Source organism: Elaeis guineensis, chromosome 4 (genome assembly GCF_000442705.2).
Source record: "Elaeis guineensis isolate ETL-2024a chromosome 4, EG11, whole genome shotgun sequence".
NCBI classification, from domain to species: domain Eukaryota; kingdom Viridiplantae; phylum Streptophyta; class Magnoliopsida; order Arecales; family Arecaceae; genus Elaeis; species Elaeis guineensis.
In genome coordinates, this window is record NC_025996.2 from 30,037,947 (window position 1) to 30,056,280 (window position 18,334).

Here is an 18,334-nt window from a genome sequence, read left to right on the forward strand (position 1 = left end):
AAGCAAGCAATTATCATTTGATACATTCGCATGCCTGAATTAGAACTTGAAGTAAATCAAGCATCCTTCTCTCCTCCTTCCAGGCTTCCACTCCATTCATGGTAACCTTATAAGGCCCAGACCATTGGCCAACCCGGTGTCAAATCGACCCAGCAAAACTGGAGCCATGTTGGAGTTGGAGGTGGAGACATTCTCTGTCACCTCCTGACACCACAGAAGGCTAGGAAATCCCAGCCTCTTGGCTATTTAGAATCCCTCCCTTCCCTGAAACACCACCGAGCTCTTTCTCTCTCCCCCCTTCTTTCCTCTCTCTACCATGTTCTCATCATCATGCCACCGTCATTGTTCCTCGTTCAGACTGCAGGATGCACCATACCTTTACTAGGTGTCCCATCATAGGTCGAACAATTATCTATTTTTGCTTAAGGATAGATCGACGCCCCTCCAAAGTTTGACGTGTCCCTAATATGATGGATCCTCTCTTGCACCTTGTCAGATCATTCTCATTAGTGACTAGATGATCCACACCAAATTTTGTGATCCTTTCATATCACAAAAGTACTTCTATCTAGTCCAAGACATGAACATTAGTTTGTTACTTATTGACAGGAACAACTTATAAAGTTACAAATCAAGCATTGTTATTCGATTTATTCTCAACATCTCTAATCTCCAAGCATGTAGAGCAATCATTTAATTCAATCAAAGATTGGAAATTGCCCAGAATATGATGGTGACAAATGGATAAAATCTGAAATCATTGTCAAGCCCCTCCTCCTCGACTCTTGGAGCTAGCGACACATTGCATCTCCTTGCTATCATGGTTTTTTTTTGGTAGAACCTTGGTACCATAGTTTGATGGGCTACATCTTATATTAAACAAAATCTACTAATTTATTCTTAAACTTAATATAAGGATAATATTAATTAACTAAAACTTTTTAACACCTTATACATAACGTTGTGGAATTCATTAGTAAAAAGAAAATAAAATTGAAATTTGCTCAATCTTTTTCTTTTTTGGTGATTTTGTTGAGAAAGAGTTTATAGGAAAAGTTATTACATAAAGTCTTCTGACGAACTTTTTTTCCTTTTTTTAATGAACATTTCTCTTTTTTTTTTTTTTTTTTTTTTCTTTTTTGTTTTTGGAGAACCAGATGAACTCTGCGTGTGCACTAACAGGAGCTCCAAGGCACTTATATTTAGGGTGATAGTTTCGGAAAATATAAACCATAAGCCTAGTTGTGTTGATGCCATGATCAACGCTTGGCTAACATATATCCAGATTGTCATAGGAGGCAATCATGGCATTATTGTTATTCATTCTTAGAAGGAAAAATATTACTGGAAATAAGCTTAATCACCTTCCAAACATGGCATCCCATTCTTGGAAGATAACTATGGCTGAGACAAATTTGATTACCTTCCTATCATGACTATGATTACCTTCATGTGTTGTCATTATATAATTTTGTATTATGATTTTTCATTGTTGATGTGAATTTCTCTTGCAATTGGAATTTGATTCTTTGACAACTAGCATACAAACACGTGACATTTTAATGAATATGACAAGAGGTTGACATTTGCTACAATTTCTCTCATACAAACAAAATATTTTGGGCCTACATATCACATAGGTAACAAACATTTTAATTCCTTTAGATCCAACTACTTTGGACAGCAGTTCTTCAAATGTTCAGGTACCATTTGTTAGGTTTCTTCTGTCTTCACCATTTTTCTGATATTGCCATCTGATGTTCATCCTTTATGCTATTCTATAATAGCCATGGTGAAGCATGACTCATGAAAATCTAAGAAACGGTGAGACATAAATAAATTAAGGGCTTCAACTTGTGAGCCAAATCTAGGCTATCACTGATGCATAGTTGGACTGTCATTACATATGCAAAAACGTGGCTATGTCACAGTAAGCAGCTGGGAAAATCTCTTAGCAAACAACCACACACGAAACGCATCTCTCTCTCTCTCTCTCTGTGCAACCTATCACCAGATAAGCTTCTCAAGCTTCCCACTGCACTACCAGTCCAAGCGCCCCGGGTCAAGGAATGAGCAATCAGTGGTCAAACCATTTGAAGAATTCTGGCTCCTGATCCGACGTTAGGGCTCAAAAGATTACCAAAGGTGTCGAATGTAATATAAATATTAAGAGTTAACGAGCGCTTTATCTATCTTGGATCTTGCTTCCACATTTTGTTATTTCAGGTGTAGAAAATGCAAGCTTATTTGAGGACATCCAATCCACAGTCAAGAAATCGGCCTTATAGGGACACTTTGTTCCAACTGGGAATACTTTTTTTTTTTTTTCCGGATAATCTGTCAACTTTTCGCGTTTCAAACTGACACAAGCATCAAACGGAAAGCACTTTAAACAAATCAGAAGCGTATGTATACAATCAATCTTTTTCATTCTCCACTCGGACCCACTCCTAAATTGATAAGACACGAATGAGGAAATAAATTCAACTCATTTACATCACCTTAGAGCAGGCTTTGTTGAGCTGATTGCATGTCATTACACTGCTCAGGAGATTCTGAACAGCCGGTTAATTCTTCAAGTCGAGGGCCATTTATCTTGATTTACGAGCAACAACCCCCACCAGGGCTTGCATGGTATTCCGGTTTCTGTTTCAAAATATTCCTCTTCACAGTCGCAGATCCTTCTTCCAAAAGACTAGGAACCTCCAGAATCTGCAAAAGAGCATCACTCAGTTTATGCCATGAACATCGTTTTTCTCAACATACTGAAATCCTAACAAGACTCCGATCATCAGTGGATAGAAGTCTTAAACATAGCAATCAAGATTTGATCGGATTTGTTATTTCCATTGACCAGTGATCCCCACAAAATCATTTATGCAAAATGCTGTAGCATCTTCTGTTGCTTATAAAAAGACATGTGGACTTTATTTTTTTTTTTAATTTCAATGAGTATAATAAACCTACTTTGGCATCAAGGCAATCAAACAAGGATAAAGTTCCCAGTTATCTAATGCACAAACAAAATGAGAACCTGAAGCACATACTAATGAGCAAGCAACTTTTACAGCTTGACGTTCTTATCGAGATGGTAAAACGTAAAGCATGACACCAGAAGAATATTTCATCAAATTCATATAAAATTCAATCATTTCCTATTTTTTATGAAGTGTACCTTTAATGCAAGTTCTTCGAAACATTTTTCCACATTTGCTCGTGTTTTTGCACTGCATTCAAGAAACAAACATCCATATTCTTGTGCAAAAGCAATTCCCTCTTCTCTTGTCACCATCCTTTCAGTTTCCTAACATGTTGTACGGTGATTAGAAAACACATAGTGAGCACTGCATGCCCTTCATGACACAGAAAATATCAATTAAAGAACAAGAAAATGCTAATAATGTACTTTTCTTTATATCATGTTACAAAATGTTAATAGCTTCAGAATTGTCAAACACAGCTATTATCTGCAATTACAAAATAACAATGACAATAGAAGCTACCTTGGAAATAAAAATGTTTAGTATCTACTTTTCTTTATATCATGCCATAAAATGTCATTAGTTTCAGAATCATAAAACATGGCAATCATATATTATAATAAAATAAAAAATGCTTATAGAATCTACCTTGTCAACTTTATTTCCAACAAGCATTTTGATGCAGTCTTGATTAGTGGAGTACAAGTCCACCTCCTTGGCCCATACATCAGCTAAATTTGCAAAAGTTTCTCGCCGTGTCACATCATAAACTAACAGAAGGAAATCAAAGTGTTAGCACTTTCTGCTGATGTATCATATCCAGACAAAGTATGGGGATGAGAACTATAAGCATGAAGAAATCAAACAATTGCTAAACAAAATCATGAGCAATATCAAATTCTTCTATTTCAGAACCTGGCTTTATTTAGGTCAAGTGCCAACTTGGCACTAATCCTCCATATGTTGCAACTGGATGTGGTTAGGCATAAGCAATGTCACTAAGCCTGCACTAAAAGTTCAAGCAGGTAACTACCTAAACTACTTTTTGATTGCACATTAGAGAACATGATAAAGAATAAAGGGTGTGAATGGTTGACCTGTTAAAACATGTTGAAAGAGTGGAGTGGTTGCTAATATATGATAAGATATGGTGCAGTCAATCATGTGACTCTTTAAAATGGAAAATTCTGACCATGGGCAAGGCTAGCAATGTTGTATGGCACAAAGAAAATTTGGCTTGAAAAATGGTTAGCAGCAATATGTGCTACTTGGCAAAGTTGCAAAGTAGCAATGAAGTTTGGCATTTGCAAACAAGTCATGGAACAGCAATGGAAAGTGATAGACAATGCTAAAGATTGGCATACAAATGAACCAAATTGAAGATAAATCATCAGAAGGCCGTGGCATGAATGATATCCGAGTGTTATCAGATAAACCCAACACAAGTGAATATTAATGAATCAAAATTCAAAAGCTAGCATCCACTTAATTGGTCTCAAATAAGAGAAGACAACAGCTGTTTCTACAGAAATAAGAATCTAAATCCAGTGTTACTTATTTACTGATCCACCAGAGGTTGGTGGTCTGCTACATGGGTATCATGTATAAGCCCATATTGGTGGTCAACCCACATCAGGATGTGTGGGGGCATGTGACAAGAACACACTACAATAGGAGGGTCAAAGAAGTACATGCTCTGTTTACCAACAGAAAAAAGTACATGCTCTGCTCAGTGGATTACAATTTAAAACAATTGAAAATTAAATATATTCGCTTATTAGAAATTTGATACAGACAAGTCTGCTCATTATGTTTTCACTTAAAAGACGAGCTCTTAATCATTGTTTTTGATATTTAATCCCATATAATCCCCAGTTTTATCATAGTTTATATATCATATTCCTTTTTATGTTAAAGCATACTACATATTTTCGGTTATCCACCTAACCTAAGATGCAACATTGAGTCAAATTCTTAGTTGAGTATTCAAAGCATCTCTACAAATGATTATAAAACAAATTGTAGTGTAGATAAAAAGAATAGGCTTCGACCTGGTCGCGTACTTCCAGCATATCGGCACAGTACTGGACACAGTATGACAACCTCAAACATCACAAGCATGATCTATGACACTTTATTTCATAGGTCCAATATGATGTGCTCGAGTATACAATGAACTGTGAGGCAGATAAGCAGTACAACACACATATTACTAAGGTAACATTATTAAGTATGAATAACTAGATTGCAAAATTAGACTCCATGATGAAAACAGCATATTAAACAAAGAATCAAGAAATTCAAGAGTAGCAAAAGGACTAGAGAAAGGACAAAACAAGACCATCCAAAGATATGTTAAAAGAAGACTAGTTCTGAGGAAGGCATGAAGATAATTCAGGATTAAAGTCAGACAACAAATCCAACAGTCAAGAGAGCACTTTTGAAAGGTTACGATCAAAATATCTTTTGGTGGAAGGTAATTCAATTATGCTGCATAACAAGAGTTGGAAGAGAATTGGCTCTAGAAGGTGGACAAATATTGCATCTGTGAATGTTTTCTAGGCATCAAATATAGAACTCTTTTGAGGGAAAATTTAGAAACACAGGCACCCATCTTTTTGGACTAGAAAGTCCACCTATATGCTCTGCTGCCTAGGCATGTTAACTACCTTGATGGAGTTAACTTCTCCCTCTTCTGTTTTTAAACATTGGGGACAATTGATTTGGTCATTTTCTGCATTATATATGGTTAATATTGGTATCTCGTTGTCTATCCTATGATGGTTTTTGACACATAACAATGTTATAAACATTAATTCTATCGGACTTACTCATAAATCAAGCCTTCTTGCATGGTTATACCTAAGGTTTTAAATTCTATGGGATGAAGGTGTCCCGATTTCTCCATAGAACGGAACACCCCACTATCTTATCTGGTCCCGACAATAGTTCCAATCATGCATCCCAGTTGATATCCTCCATCTCTCTCCCCTTCTTTTTTCTCTCTCATTTTTTTCTTTCTTTTTCTCCTAACTTCCTTTCTTTCCTTTCCTTTTTCTTTCTTTCTTATCCCCCCATTTTTCTTTTTCCTTTTTCTTTTTCTCTCTTTCCTTTCTTCCTTCTTTCTCTTTCCTTTCTATTTCTTCTCCCTTCCTTTATTTCTTTCAATTTTCTTCTTCTTTCCTTTCACTTTTCCTTTCATCTTTCCTTCCTTTGTTTTTTTCCTCTTTCTTCTTCTCTTTCCACGCGGATGGATTTCAGAGTCCCGACCCCATCCCGATTCCATTTTTCCACAAGAATGAGATAAAACTACTAGGACACCCCCCATCTCACCAGGACATAAAACTTTGGTTATATTCGTAGATTCAAAAACCGGCAAAATGGAATGGTACCATCAGTATTTTGTCGTTCTAATATGAAACCGGCATCAGTATGGGTACTGAGATGCTGAAACCAACTTTACCACCCCACCACCTTTATTGGTACATACAGACATATCAATGCATATGGATATGTATTGACAGTACTGCATTGACCCTAATGGTTGGAACCAACAGTTTTTCATCCATTTTTATATTTTTCATTTCAGTAAGTATTGTTTGAATAGAGCAAACAGTACGGTATTCGTTATTGGTATTTAAGACCTTGGTTATACCAAATGCACGATAGTTCTCAAATGTTATGCTCTATTTTCTTTTGACCAATCCTAGCATCAATTTCTAAGATCATTCAAGCTACTTGGTTGTGCACATATCTATTCTTGACCATAAATCCTTTCTTGACTCATAGCACCGCACATCAAACAAATGATGTTAACCAAACATAACTAAATTTAGTATACTATATGAACATAAAAAACAGTTGCAAAGATCCACGCATATAATGATTTCTAGTCCCTCATTGCACAACATATAAGCACCTTATTAATGCACTTTCCTGCCTGCAGGTGCTTTTTCTTATCCTCAATTAATCAAATCTCAACGTCATTGGCCTACATTCTTCTACTATAGGTCAACCATTGCTCTTTCTCTTGACCTTCTACTTTCTCCCCTTATACAATCCTATCTACTGCTAATCCATGAATGCAACTCAAAATATACCCGAATTCTGAGCCACTAAAGTTACCGACGCAACTTAATAATCAGAATGACCTACAAAGGTTCCTTCTCAAAAGATGAAGATATACTATTCTGGTGGAAAATAATAGCTGCTCTTACCTTCTGAGAAAAACAAAGTGTTAACTCGTAAGTTCACTAGTGCAGTGTACAGTGGATCATTTATTATTAGCACTACCTTTTTTTTCCTAGGGCGATAAACTATACCCAACTACAATGAGTACATCCAACACAGTCAAAAAACAAAATGTCCTAAAGGTGAATGGAGCCATGGTGAGATCCTCCCAAACAGCGCACCAGTATGATCATTGACACTACCTTTCTGCGAATAGCAAATACAGTTGGTGATATTGAGGATTGGCCCAACACTTTCCTTCTCATTAATGTGTTGTTGGAGTGTCCACCTGTTATCCTGAAAAATTTTTCTTATCATGAAACCTATTCTGATGTGAGGACATTGTTGGCTTGCAACTAATGTTTGGCTTTGTTGAATGAGGCACTCAGACCGAAATTCCTGCAAACACATACCCAATAAATGGCAGCCAGTTCAATTGTGCTGTTCAACAAACATACTGGACAAAGCATCTCAATGAATTCATCTGACTTTTCTAACATATAGCAACCATATCTTTCCTCATCAGCTCCCATTGAGCAATATCAGCCCACAAGGTTACAAGTTCAATCTAAGTTCAATCCGATTAGGATTTCTCATATCTGATTTGAGGTTATTATCTTTCCAGAATATGCAGGGAGGCTCCTTTGTGAGTTTCAATTATATTGAACAGAGGAACATGCAAGTCGCCCACACAAATGCTTTATCCACGTACGCACAAACAATGCTATTTAGAAGATTGAAGAAAACTGTATGATAAAGATGATTATTTATTTAGTATATTGAACAGATGAATGAATGATACAACCAATCAGATGGAGGAAAAATCAGTTATAGTGGAAGTACCTAATATAACAGAATCCAAGCTCCATCATTTCAAATGATTGGATGGAGCATGCCTCTCCCTTTAACGGAAACGGGTTTTAAACATGAAAACTAAAACAAGAATAGCCCCTATATTCCTGTCCAGATTTCGGAATTTGATCATCAGAAAGAAGAACAAGGGCCATAACAACAGCTAGCTCCTGATACAAGTTTATACATTGGTTCTGAGTTCTGACAGCCCTACCATCATCACCCACAGCAAGAATAGGCAACATTTATAAACTTGATGGAAGTAAACACATTTAACAATTTCTTGAAGAACCTCTCAGAATGCTTTATTGCTACCCATCAGAATGTTGCTTGCTCCAGCCAAACTGCCTAAATACGGTTCTTACCATCCACTTGAGTGTAATACCATGGAAACAAAAAATTTACCCTACTAAGCATGTAGTCATATTTAACATGGGTTTTACCCACCATATGGTGATGTTTTAAAGATTTCCATGAGAAATTTTTATATATTATGCAGTATGTAAACATTTTAAAAGGGAGTAAGGTATTTGTAAGGTAGTACGCATGAACAAACAAGTATGTGCAGAATCAATAGTGTGCCAAGGGAGAAAAGTAAATTATTGAACACAACTGGAAAAAAATTAGGAAAAAGTCCAAAGTAATGCCAACTGCAGCTGGTAACTTTTCTCTTACCTAGAATGATTCCTTGAGCACCTCTATAATAAGAACTAGTTAGCGTCCTAAATCTCTCCTGCCCAGCTGCAAAATGTACATCAACAGATTTTTTTTTTTAAAAAAGGAGAATAAAGTTATAAAGTGTTGCATATACTTCCTTACAAACACTAGAAATGACATGCCAAACTTCATATTACAAACTTTCCTCATGAAGCCACAGCATATTCTGCAGAAACTACAGTGTGTTCATCTTATATTGTTTGCAGCGAGGAATATCATAAGTAATGAGAGAGACCACTAATAAAAAAGATGAAACATGTACAAAGAGAAGTTCAAAAGACTTCTTTCAACCCAGAAAAAAAATGACACTAATATGAATTGTAATAATTGCTATATTTCAATGGTAAGCACACCATTAGAACAAATCTATTGATATGAAATAAATTAGTTACCATATGATCTCATTGCACAGAAATGCCTCATTCTGTGTACTGAACAGAATATTAAAATTCAACAATACATCAAAGGCATAAGGAGACAAAAGTGATCATACTACCACCTAAAGACATTAAAATTTTGAAATGTAGCAATATCAGCATATAATTTAAGTTGGTTCAGCAGCTTCAGCTACGAGAGTTTGCTCCAGAGGAGGTATATGCTTTCCAAAATTCAGTTCAACCCCCTGCCACCTCCTGCTAACAGACATGGGGCAAGGGTACTTGGTGGAATCTCTCCTTGCTTCATCAATATAAAATCAGCTAAGAGTAGTACCTTCCTTGTCACCAGGTATGGTTGAAATCACATGAGTCTTGCGTCCACTCTCGCGTTTCTATCCTAATACATCCACCCCATCTTTGACAACATACTTTCAATCCACACTTAGTTCAACAACAATGTTCTCTTTATTTTTTTTAATCTTTTCTTGAATCCCTCAATTATGCGTTCCTCCAAAAATTAATTTCTAGATACATTTCCATCATGTTAAAATACTTAATATCATTTCCTCAAATACTTCTGGCCTTCCTGGTCACTTACCATTCTATAGCTAAACTATGGCAATGTCTCTACCACATTGGATTTTCACCGACAACTTCTTTTTGTCCATCTCACCTGCAGATGCAAGGGGAAGGCCCTCACTAATGATCCTGGCCCACACTCAAGCTGTGAGTCTACAAGAGGCATCTTTCATTTGTGGGGTTGTGACAGGTGAACCCAGTAGTTCCAAGCACGACTCTGCTGGGTGTCCCATATGATGCCATACCTATTCTCACTTGCATGTTTGGCAATGCTCCGGTGGCTAGCTGCCTAGCAACCAGCAACTCTCTCAGCATCTTTCTATAATGATCCAATTTGAATTTTGAGCTTATATACCTCTAAGATGCAAGATGTCCTTTATATCAAATTTTAACTTTTTACCTCTTCTTCTAGAATCTTTCAAAGTCTAGCAACTCGGAAGGTTACATTCCAATCAAGAAAGTAACTTGCATAACCTATAGGGTAGATCTCCCTATCTCAACTGGCCTGATAGGTTTTGGCTTCAGAGGTTTCGTAGAACACATGTTTGTTGCCTAAAAATGTCTTGGCCAAGGATTTGGCACCAAATTATAGATGTGATGTGGCAAGCTGGTCCCAAATGCTTTGAAATTGGGTAGACCACTCCATGTACCATAAAACCATGCATAAATTGAAGATATAAGGTTTATAAATTAATGTTTAATAGCGATAACTTCTATGGACAGAATTTCAGGATTTATAGTCTTAATGACCATCAGAGTTGTGGAGAGCTGCCAAGTTTTAAATCATGGACCGAATGAGCTATTAAGCACTTCATAACCACTTTTTTTTCATGGGTTAACATTTGTCCCTAGTTGCTGGGAAGACATCTGTTTATCTTTTACATATATGTGTTTTATGTCAGGAACCTATAATCATTGCAGATAAAATTTTAGCATTATGTTCTTGTATCATCTATCGAGAAAATTATGAGTGGTATTTTGTGAAAAAGATGGTTTACTCGATCTCAAAATGTTAGACAAATAATCTGAATTGAATATGGGAATGATTAAGCATGAAAATGTATGGGAACTTCTCCACATATAATAGCTTACCAGTGTCCCATATTGTGAGCTTCAGCTTCTTCCCACCAACTGTAAGATGTTTAATCTTAAAATCCACTCCTGGTCATAAATACTAAGAAAAAGTTAAAATGTATAAACTAAATACAAGCTATTGGGAAAGGAAAAAGGAGGCATGGCAAACAACATTTATGACAGATGTGAAACTCTATTATTCATCATAAATCTCCATGTATCTTAACAATAGGAACAAAATAAGGATGTCATCCAAGCTGTCCTAGAACCACCATTATCTATTAAACAGCTAGATTTTGGATTGAGCATTCATCATCATCTTCTCATATGTTGATATGCACTTCCTGATCACTTGAATCAGGAAAAGTTGTGGTAGAGTAGTAGTGAATTCATGTGCCAATGCAAGGTAGAGAACTTCTCTGAAAAAACTTAAGACTTCTGGCAAGGAAAGCATCTTGAAAGAATATTATTAAATACTACAATTAATCAAAATGGACATATTTGGTTCTTTTGGACACACACACACATATATAAACTAACACATATTTTTATAAACTAGTGATAACAAGAAAGAAATAATAGGTTTGTGAAGAGATTAAAACATCAAGCAAAGGTGAGGAAGCCTAAGCTTCCACTAACCATCTTCATCATCAAGCCAATAGGCATCTTTCTCACTGACTGCCACAGATGGATCTCATCCTTTACAGATAGGGGCAGAACCAAGCAGGGCCAAGGGCCACAACCTCCAGATAACTAATAATCTGTTATAATACCACATAAAAATTTGTTTGTAGGCTGTAGCCATGATACAATAGGCAGTTCCCCCACTTAAGAAGCTGCCTTGTCTCTTATTGGCGAATATGCAATCTACAGCTCACCATCAGATGCACTAGCTTCACATCCATGCTCTATTTATGCCTTTTTAGAACATCTTCCTTGACGTCCCTTATGCGTATTCTTGTCAGAAAAGGAATTTTCAAAGCCATTAGCCATGATATGGACTTGAAGATTGACCGTATATTGTTTCCTTCCAACAATACCCAAATGCACACCGTTTGCGAAAATGTCCAGGTGAGAAAGAGTGCAAATTTTGTGATGCTAAACATCTTTCTTTAGTAGGGAGATTGATTTGGCTGTATATTCCTTCAAAATTGTTAGAAGTAGCTAACATGCATCATATATGTTTCGTCAGATTGTCAAATTAATGGCTAGCATACATCATATTTTTCTCCCAAAATTGATCCCCCCTAACCCTACTAGGACATTTCCTATTTTATCTGGGTGGTATATAAAACCCATGCTTGAATTCCATTTGGTGCAAATATTGCCTTGGAATTTTAACTCCAAATCATCAACTCATGGTTATAAAAAAATGATCTTCTTAAACATAACATATTAATTTGAATAGTTTGCTCATGTTCAAAAACATTGGTACTAAGTCTCAGATTCTGAGGTATTATACGTTCTTAGAGAACTTGCTATGGACCAATTAAAGGTTATTGTTAAGCAGGTTCAAGAGACGGAAAGAGAAAGCACAAACAAAAGCCCATGGGAAAATTCAAAGGACGAAAATGTAATATTTGTTACTTATCCAAGGACCAAAACTTCAACTCATAAAATTCAAGTAAGATCCTTCCTTGGACTCCTGAACAAATTATATCAATATCATTCCAACACCTTGCATTTGGAACTTTTTGACATTTCAGCTATTTCATGAAGTAGAATGCAAGTAAATACAAGTAGTGGCAACACAGAGATCTACCACCCAATATGATAGAACCTCAAAATCAAACGCTCGCATGAACCAAAAAAAAAAAAAAGTAAATAAAAGAAAAGAAAAAGGCCAATGGGCCTTGAAGTACGAAACTCAATCACCACAATCAAGCACAAATTCTAAAACAAAGAAAAAAAGAAGAAAAGAAAAATTGCGACATGCGTTGAGCAAAGCAATCTCCAGCGAAAGATCAAGATGTAACATGTGAGATGTAACTGAGCGGATCAATTAAATCTAAGATCCGACAAAGACCACTTCCTCCTAATTCAGAAAGCAACATCGGTCCCGGAAATAAAGTCCGACACGAGAAATGAAGAAAACCATCGCACCAAGCTCCACAATAGAGATAAGCGAACATAACGACAGAAAAATCCGAAAACACCAAGCGGCAAGAAGGCTACCGAACATCATACCGATTGTCGGGGCAAGATCGTCGACATGGCTGGAGATGAAGCTGACAAGCAGACTGCTCTTCCCCACCCCGGAGTCGCCGATCAACAGTATCTTGAAAGAGTAATCGTAGCTGTTCCCTGAACCAGCCGACGAACCCATCTATCTATTATAAAAACAAGAACCCTCACGGGCTGTGCTGCTGATTTCTCTGCCCCTATTCTCGATCTGTCGAAGCGTCGGGTGGTGAAGGTGACGGTGGTGGTGGGGCTGGTGAGAAGAGAGAGGGGAAAGCGAGAGACGGAGATAGTATAAAAATAGCTAGCAATATTAAAGGAAGGAGAGAAGGGAATGAAAAAGTAGATAGAGGTGAAAATGGATCTGATAATATCGGTTCAGTTCGTATCTACTTTCTTATTCAACTCCTAGCATTTCACTAAGATTGGTATCCATACTTACTCCATTGATAAAATATATATATAGATATAGATAAACATATGATTTTATTTAATTTTATGATATTCAGAAATATATATCATACTAATATACTATTATCATTTCATAATATGTTTAATTTCATAATCTAAAATTTAATTATTTATTTTATATCTATATTTTTAATATCTAATTTATATGTATATCTATTTGAAATAAATAAAAATATAAATTTTATATTGGATCCACATTCGTATCAACATTTATATCCATCAAACAAAATGAATAGGAATAGGAACATGGATGTGTTGGTATCTGATTCGGTTTCAGCCAGGAAGGCGGAGAAGAAAAGAAAAGATGAAAAAAGAAAGGTAATGGAATCTCCTACCCCCAGCACCGCACCCCCACCGCCACGACCACCCCCCTTCGCGGAGCCCGCTATCGGCCGACGGCAAATAGATGCCTTTCTTTAGCGTATCGCCCTTCGCCCGGCCGTTTTCTTTCCCGCTTAAACTAATAGAACTGTTCCTCTCCACCTCGAGTACGTGTCGCGTTGCGACCAAACCGTGCTCGCAAAGGGACGACATAAAAATTCCTTATGGTGAATTCCAAATGGACGGATGGAGATGCATCATGGGCATTTAACTAAAATTTAGTCACGAGAATTTTTTACATGGGGAGGTTTGGAAAGAGAGTTTTTTATTCTTTTTGTTACCATCATTATTTTGTCTTGAATACATTGATTGGGATTCAAGGCAAAGGTGGGAGGTCTATGACTGAGGACTCGGGACCAACCTGAGGGAGACCCGGGACGGTCGCCGTCAAGGGCAGACAGGACGGGGTTGTACGTAGTTGGTGTGCCGCAGGCGACGTGCGAGTGATTCTGACGGTGTTGTAGGTAGTTGGTGTGCCGCAGGCGACGTGTGAGTGAGGACGAGACTTCCGTTGGGGGTGGTGGCGGATGGAGGTTTCACGCCATGCAACGCGACAAGCTGGGAAGTTGGTCCGCTGGCTTTGGGGGACATCGGCAGGTCTCACGTGCTTCCACGTGGGGAGGTACAGAAGCACCCCTCAACCGGCTCAAGCCGGCAGGCCAAGCTATTCTCAACGCATTTACTCAAAAAAAAAAAAAATTAATAGATATTAATATATACCACCAACATCTATATAATAATAATAAAATAATATACGAATATTAAAGATGACATGCCATGACACATAAGATTACAAGATAATCTCTCGCAATACTATCTATTATTTTTTTTATTTTTATATTTTTAAATAAAAAATAAAAAATATAAATATAAATAGTATGATAAAAAATATATGGATATTAATGATGATATTTCATATTGATATGTAAAATTATAGAATAATCTCTCGTAACATTAAATTTTTTTTATTTTTTTAATAAAAATAAAAATATAAATAATATGATAAAAATAATATCAAATATAACAATCTTTACTAGTTTGAGAGCTATTTTTGAAAAGAAAAATTTTCAAAGACTTTTTTGATCTCATCGTGAGATTAATTAATGAGAGTAATTTTTAATATAAAATATTATCATTATTATCAATAAAATCTCCGTAATGCATAAGTTGAGTGCTAGTTGTATATGGTATGAAGTAGTACGGTCAAAATGGGCCGGGCCGGATCAATAGGCCGGCCCAGTCTATAAAGGCCTAAAATTTGATGGATCAGGCCGGGCTAGACGCATCCAAAAAGTGAGATATAATATTGTCGGCCCAGCCCAGCCCTTTAAGAGCCGTGGCCGGATCAGGCCAGCCTATAGACCTTGAATCTCAAATGACTGATAAAAAAAAAATAATAATCTGATAAAAAAATCAACATATCATCAATTAAAAGTTGAACATCATCAATTCAACTATTTAAAATTCAAAAATTCAACTCAAATATTAATAAAGTAGAAATTAAAAGTTTCCAACGTCACCAATTCAATAATCCATCCCACTAAACCATATAAAATACTAAAATTTAATATTCACAACAAATCATATTTCACTTTCTTCGTTGGCCTCTTCCTCAAGCTGTACGACATTTGAATTGGAATAAAATCTAATACTAATAGTAATAAGATTTTTTTTAAGAATTTTTTTTAAATTTTCATGGCCGACCTGGGCTAGCCCGGTCCAATCCATATTAGTCCTTGGGCTGATGCGGAGCGGGCCAAATAGGCCCGGTTGTTATTTGGACTATTCATATAGCAGTCTAGCCCATCTCATTTACAGGGTTGGATCGGGCCAGCTCTGTGGGTCAAGTCCGTTTTGACAGCTCTAGCATGGAGATAAGGCATACTAAATGGAGTCGCATATATCTATATAAGAATAATAATAATAAACAAATCATTAGAATTCTTCGTTTTTGGATAAAAAATCATTAGAATTCTTTAGGACCTCAATCTTAATGTAAAAATTTTGATGTTTTATATTTATATATCTCTGTTTGTACAAATTAATCCTTTCCACGGGTATTCATTGACCGAACCCTAGTTAAAATTAGCTAGGATCAAAGAAAGAACCATCCTTGGTTTAGCAGCAAATTAATGATGCTCGGGATTTAGTTCTTGCTCAATTTTTCTAATTAGGAACTTAGTCACTTGGGGAACAATGTTGAAGGGATGCAAATTAAGGAGCCGATTAAGTATGAACAATTGAAGCAAGAACGTTTAAAAGATATAAAATTAACATCATTAAGAGAATATAAGCCAAATATTCCATAATCACCTAGTTTACTTAACCTGAGGTATGCATAAATAATAAGCTACAAGGATTAAAATATAAACATAGGAAAGACAAATATTAATATACAAAATATAACAAATTTCAGGGAGTGATCTAGGGAAATCTGTCAACAACTTTTACAACAAAAGCAAGCACATGTACTTTTGCTCCACTCGCCCACTCGATGACATCGTAAATCTCTCAGCACAATTTGGAAGTATTGATGAGAAGACAAGCAATGCCTCGAGGTAGTTGCTAAAGGGGTCACTTTGGATTGGACTCTGAAATGCAATTTCTATTTGTGTAATCAAGTTGAAGCTACACTACAAACCAACTGGGACTCAGTAGAAGGAATAGTAGTAGTTGGTAACTCTTTTTTGGAAGAAGTTGGGAGTTCGGAGGATATTGTGTGCAATTTATTAGTGGCATTGTTATATAACATCTGCGGTTATGAAATAGTGCAATCGGTATATATGGTTTAGCTTCATGGTTGATGACTTGATATTGCCGATAGCCATCTCTGTCTGGCATGATTTAGTAGAATTTTTTTTAAAATTATTTTTTATTTTTTATTTTCAAAACTATCTTCTCTCCCAATTTATTTCTAAAACCATCATCTATTTCAAAATCGCCGATTGAGCCCTATTTATTTTTTAAATATTTTATTATTTTTTATTTTCAAAATTATCTCTTCTTTCAATTTATTTTCAAAACTACTGTCCACCTCCAAACCGCCAATTAAACCATATTTGAATCTTTTTTTAATATTTTTTATTTTTTATTTCTAAAATTATTTTTTTTAAATTATCATTCATCTCAGAATTGCTGGTTGAACCGGTGATTTCGAGATGGATGGTAGTTTTGAAAATAAATTGATAGGAGATATAATTTTAAAAATAAAAAATAAAAAATATTTTAAAAAAATTAATTTAGTATGATTGAGAATTAGTAAGATTTATTTTATAAATGATGAGCAATAATCTGTTCCATTTCGTACTTTATTTACAGACCATTTGTATTATAATTGTTTTTAAAAAAATTGATTGATATGATTGATTTGAATGTTAGGTTTGATGTATGTAATAAGGATGGGCACTTCTGCACAGCATTTATATTGACAAGTGTTGAGAACTAGTAATTACTCGTTCAATAGATCATGGACTCTTATTATCTTTTGTTACTTATCCATAGTTGGTGAGATTTTAAGTTTCGGTAAGATGGAGATTCTAGCCATCTTGCTCCATTTATTTCTAAGAAAAAATTTTCATAAAAAAATAGGATAGCGATCGATAAGCACTCCAAATCTCATTCATATAAGAAAAAAAGTTAGCGAAAAAAAAATATTACTATAAAACTCAAAATCTAAGATAAAAAAATTATATGTGCTATACTGGAGTGGCCGCAGCGATTCGATCCAGATCTCCTTCGAAAGAATTTGCAAAACAAGTCAAAAATCGATGGAGATTTTTCGGTCTTTGATCATTGGATACTTAATTCAGTTTGAGCCTCGAGAACAAGAGGTAGAAAAAAATAGAATAGAGAGCAGAAAGATTTGTAGAGCTAGAGGGTTTATGACTTTGTGGGAGCTAAAGTCCGAGCAGTAGAATCTCCCTCTAGTTTGAGCTCTAGTTTGAGCTTGTGACTTGGGAGTCCGAATTTACCTGGAGGATCCTCTGGCCCTCTATTTATAGAGAGATTGATGAGATCATTGGAAGAATTTGTTAGGCCGTTAGAGGCCAGCTGTCGGGTTTGTTAGGCCGTCAGAGGCCAGCTGTAAATAAGTCAAAGCATAGCTGTATGTATTAGCTGGAAATAAGGTCATACTTAACTGTATGTACCAGTTGAGGATGAGTTATAGTACAGCTGTATGTAAAATCGTAGTCAATTGCGGCTTAGTTGTAGAGATCATGACGGACTTTGACAGGATGACTGTAGCCATCAATGTAATAGTTCACCTCGGTAGGCTTTGACAGGATGACTATAGCCGTCAATGTAATAGTTCACCTCGGTAACATACCGAGGTGAATCAAGTATCATATGAGATCCTGAACATCTCGGATATATATATAATACTCTGCTTCAGGTCAGTATTTATATGAGCTGAGATGAGTCAGGTCGGTATTCAGCTTTCAATTCAGATTAGTTTTATATGAATTCAGCCTCCAATTCAGATCAATTTTA

At 36.0% G+C, this 18,334-nt stretch overlaps 1 protein-coding gene across 2 annotated transcripts; it reads right to left on the bottom strand.

Annotated features, from left to right (window-relative positions):
• Positions 1-2,374: 2,374 nt before the first annotated feature.
• Positions 2,375-13,279, bottom strand: LOC105043174 (ras-related protein RABC2a). Of its 2 annotated transcripts, XM_010920620.4 has the most exons (6): positions 12,998-13,279; positions 10,829-10,897; positions 8,739-8,804; positions 3,630-3,751; positions 3,176-3,304; positions 2,375-2,712 (listed from the first exon to the last, which is right to left on the bottom strand). In XM_010920620.4, the coding sequence occupies exons 1-6, from the start codon at positions 13,134-13,136 to the stop codon at positions 2,602-2,604; spliced, it is 636 nt and encodes a 211-aa protein (XP_010918922.1). In that variant the 5' UTR covers positions 13,137-13,279; the 3' UTR covers positions 2,375-2,601. The 2 variants fall into 2 exon arrangements, with proteins under 2 accessions (XP_010918922.1, XP_010918923.1); XM_010920621.4 differs by lacking the exon at positions 8,739-8,804.
• Between the last annotated feature and the right edge of the window lie 5,055 nt (positions 13,280-18,334).

Coding starts and splice junctions, on each gene's coding strand:
- LOC105043174 (XM_010920620.4), bottom strand. CDS start 13,136: ATGGGTTCGTCGGCTGGTTCAGGGAACAGCTACGATTACTCTTTCAAG. Junction 10,898..12,997: donor CGATCTTGCCCCGACAATCG/GTATGATGTTCG, acceptor ATTTATGACCAG/GAGTGGATTTTAAGATTAAA. Junction 8,805..10,828: donor GCTCACAATATGGGACACTG/GTAAGCTATTAT, acceptor TACATTTTGCAG/CTGGGCAGGAGAGATTTAGG.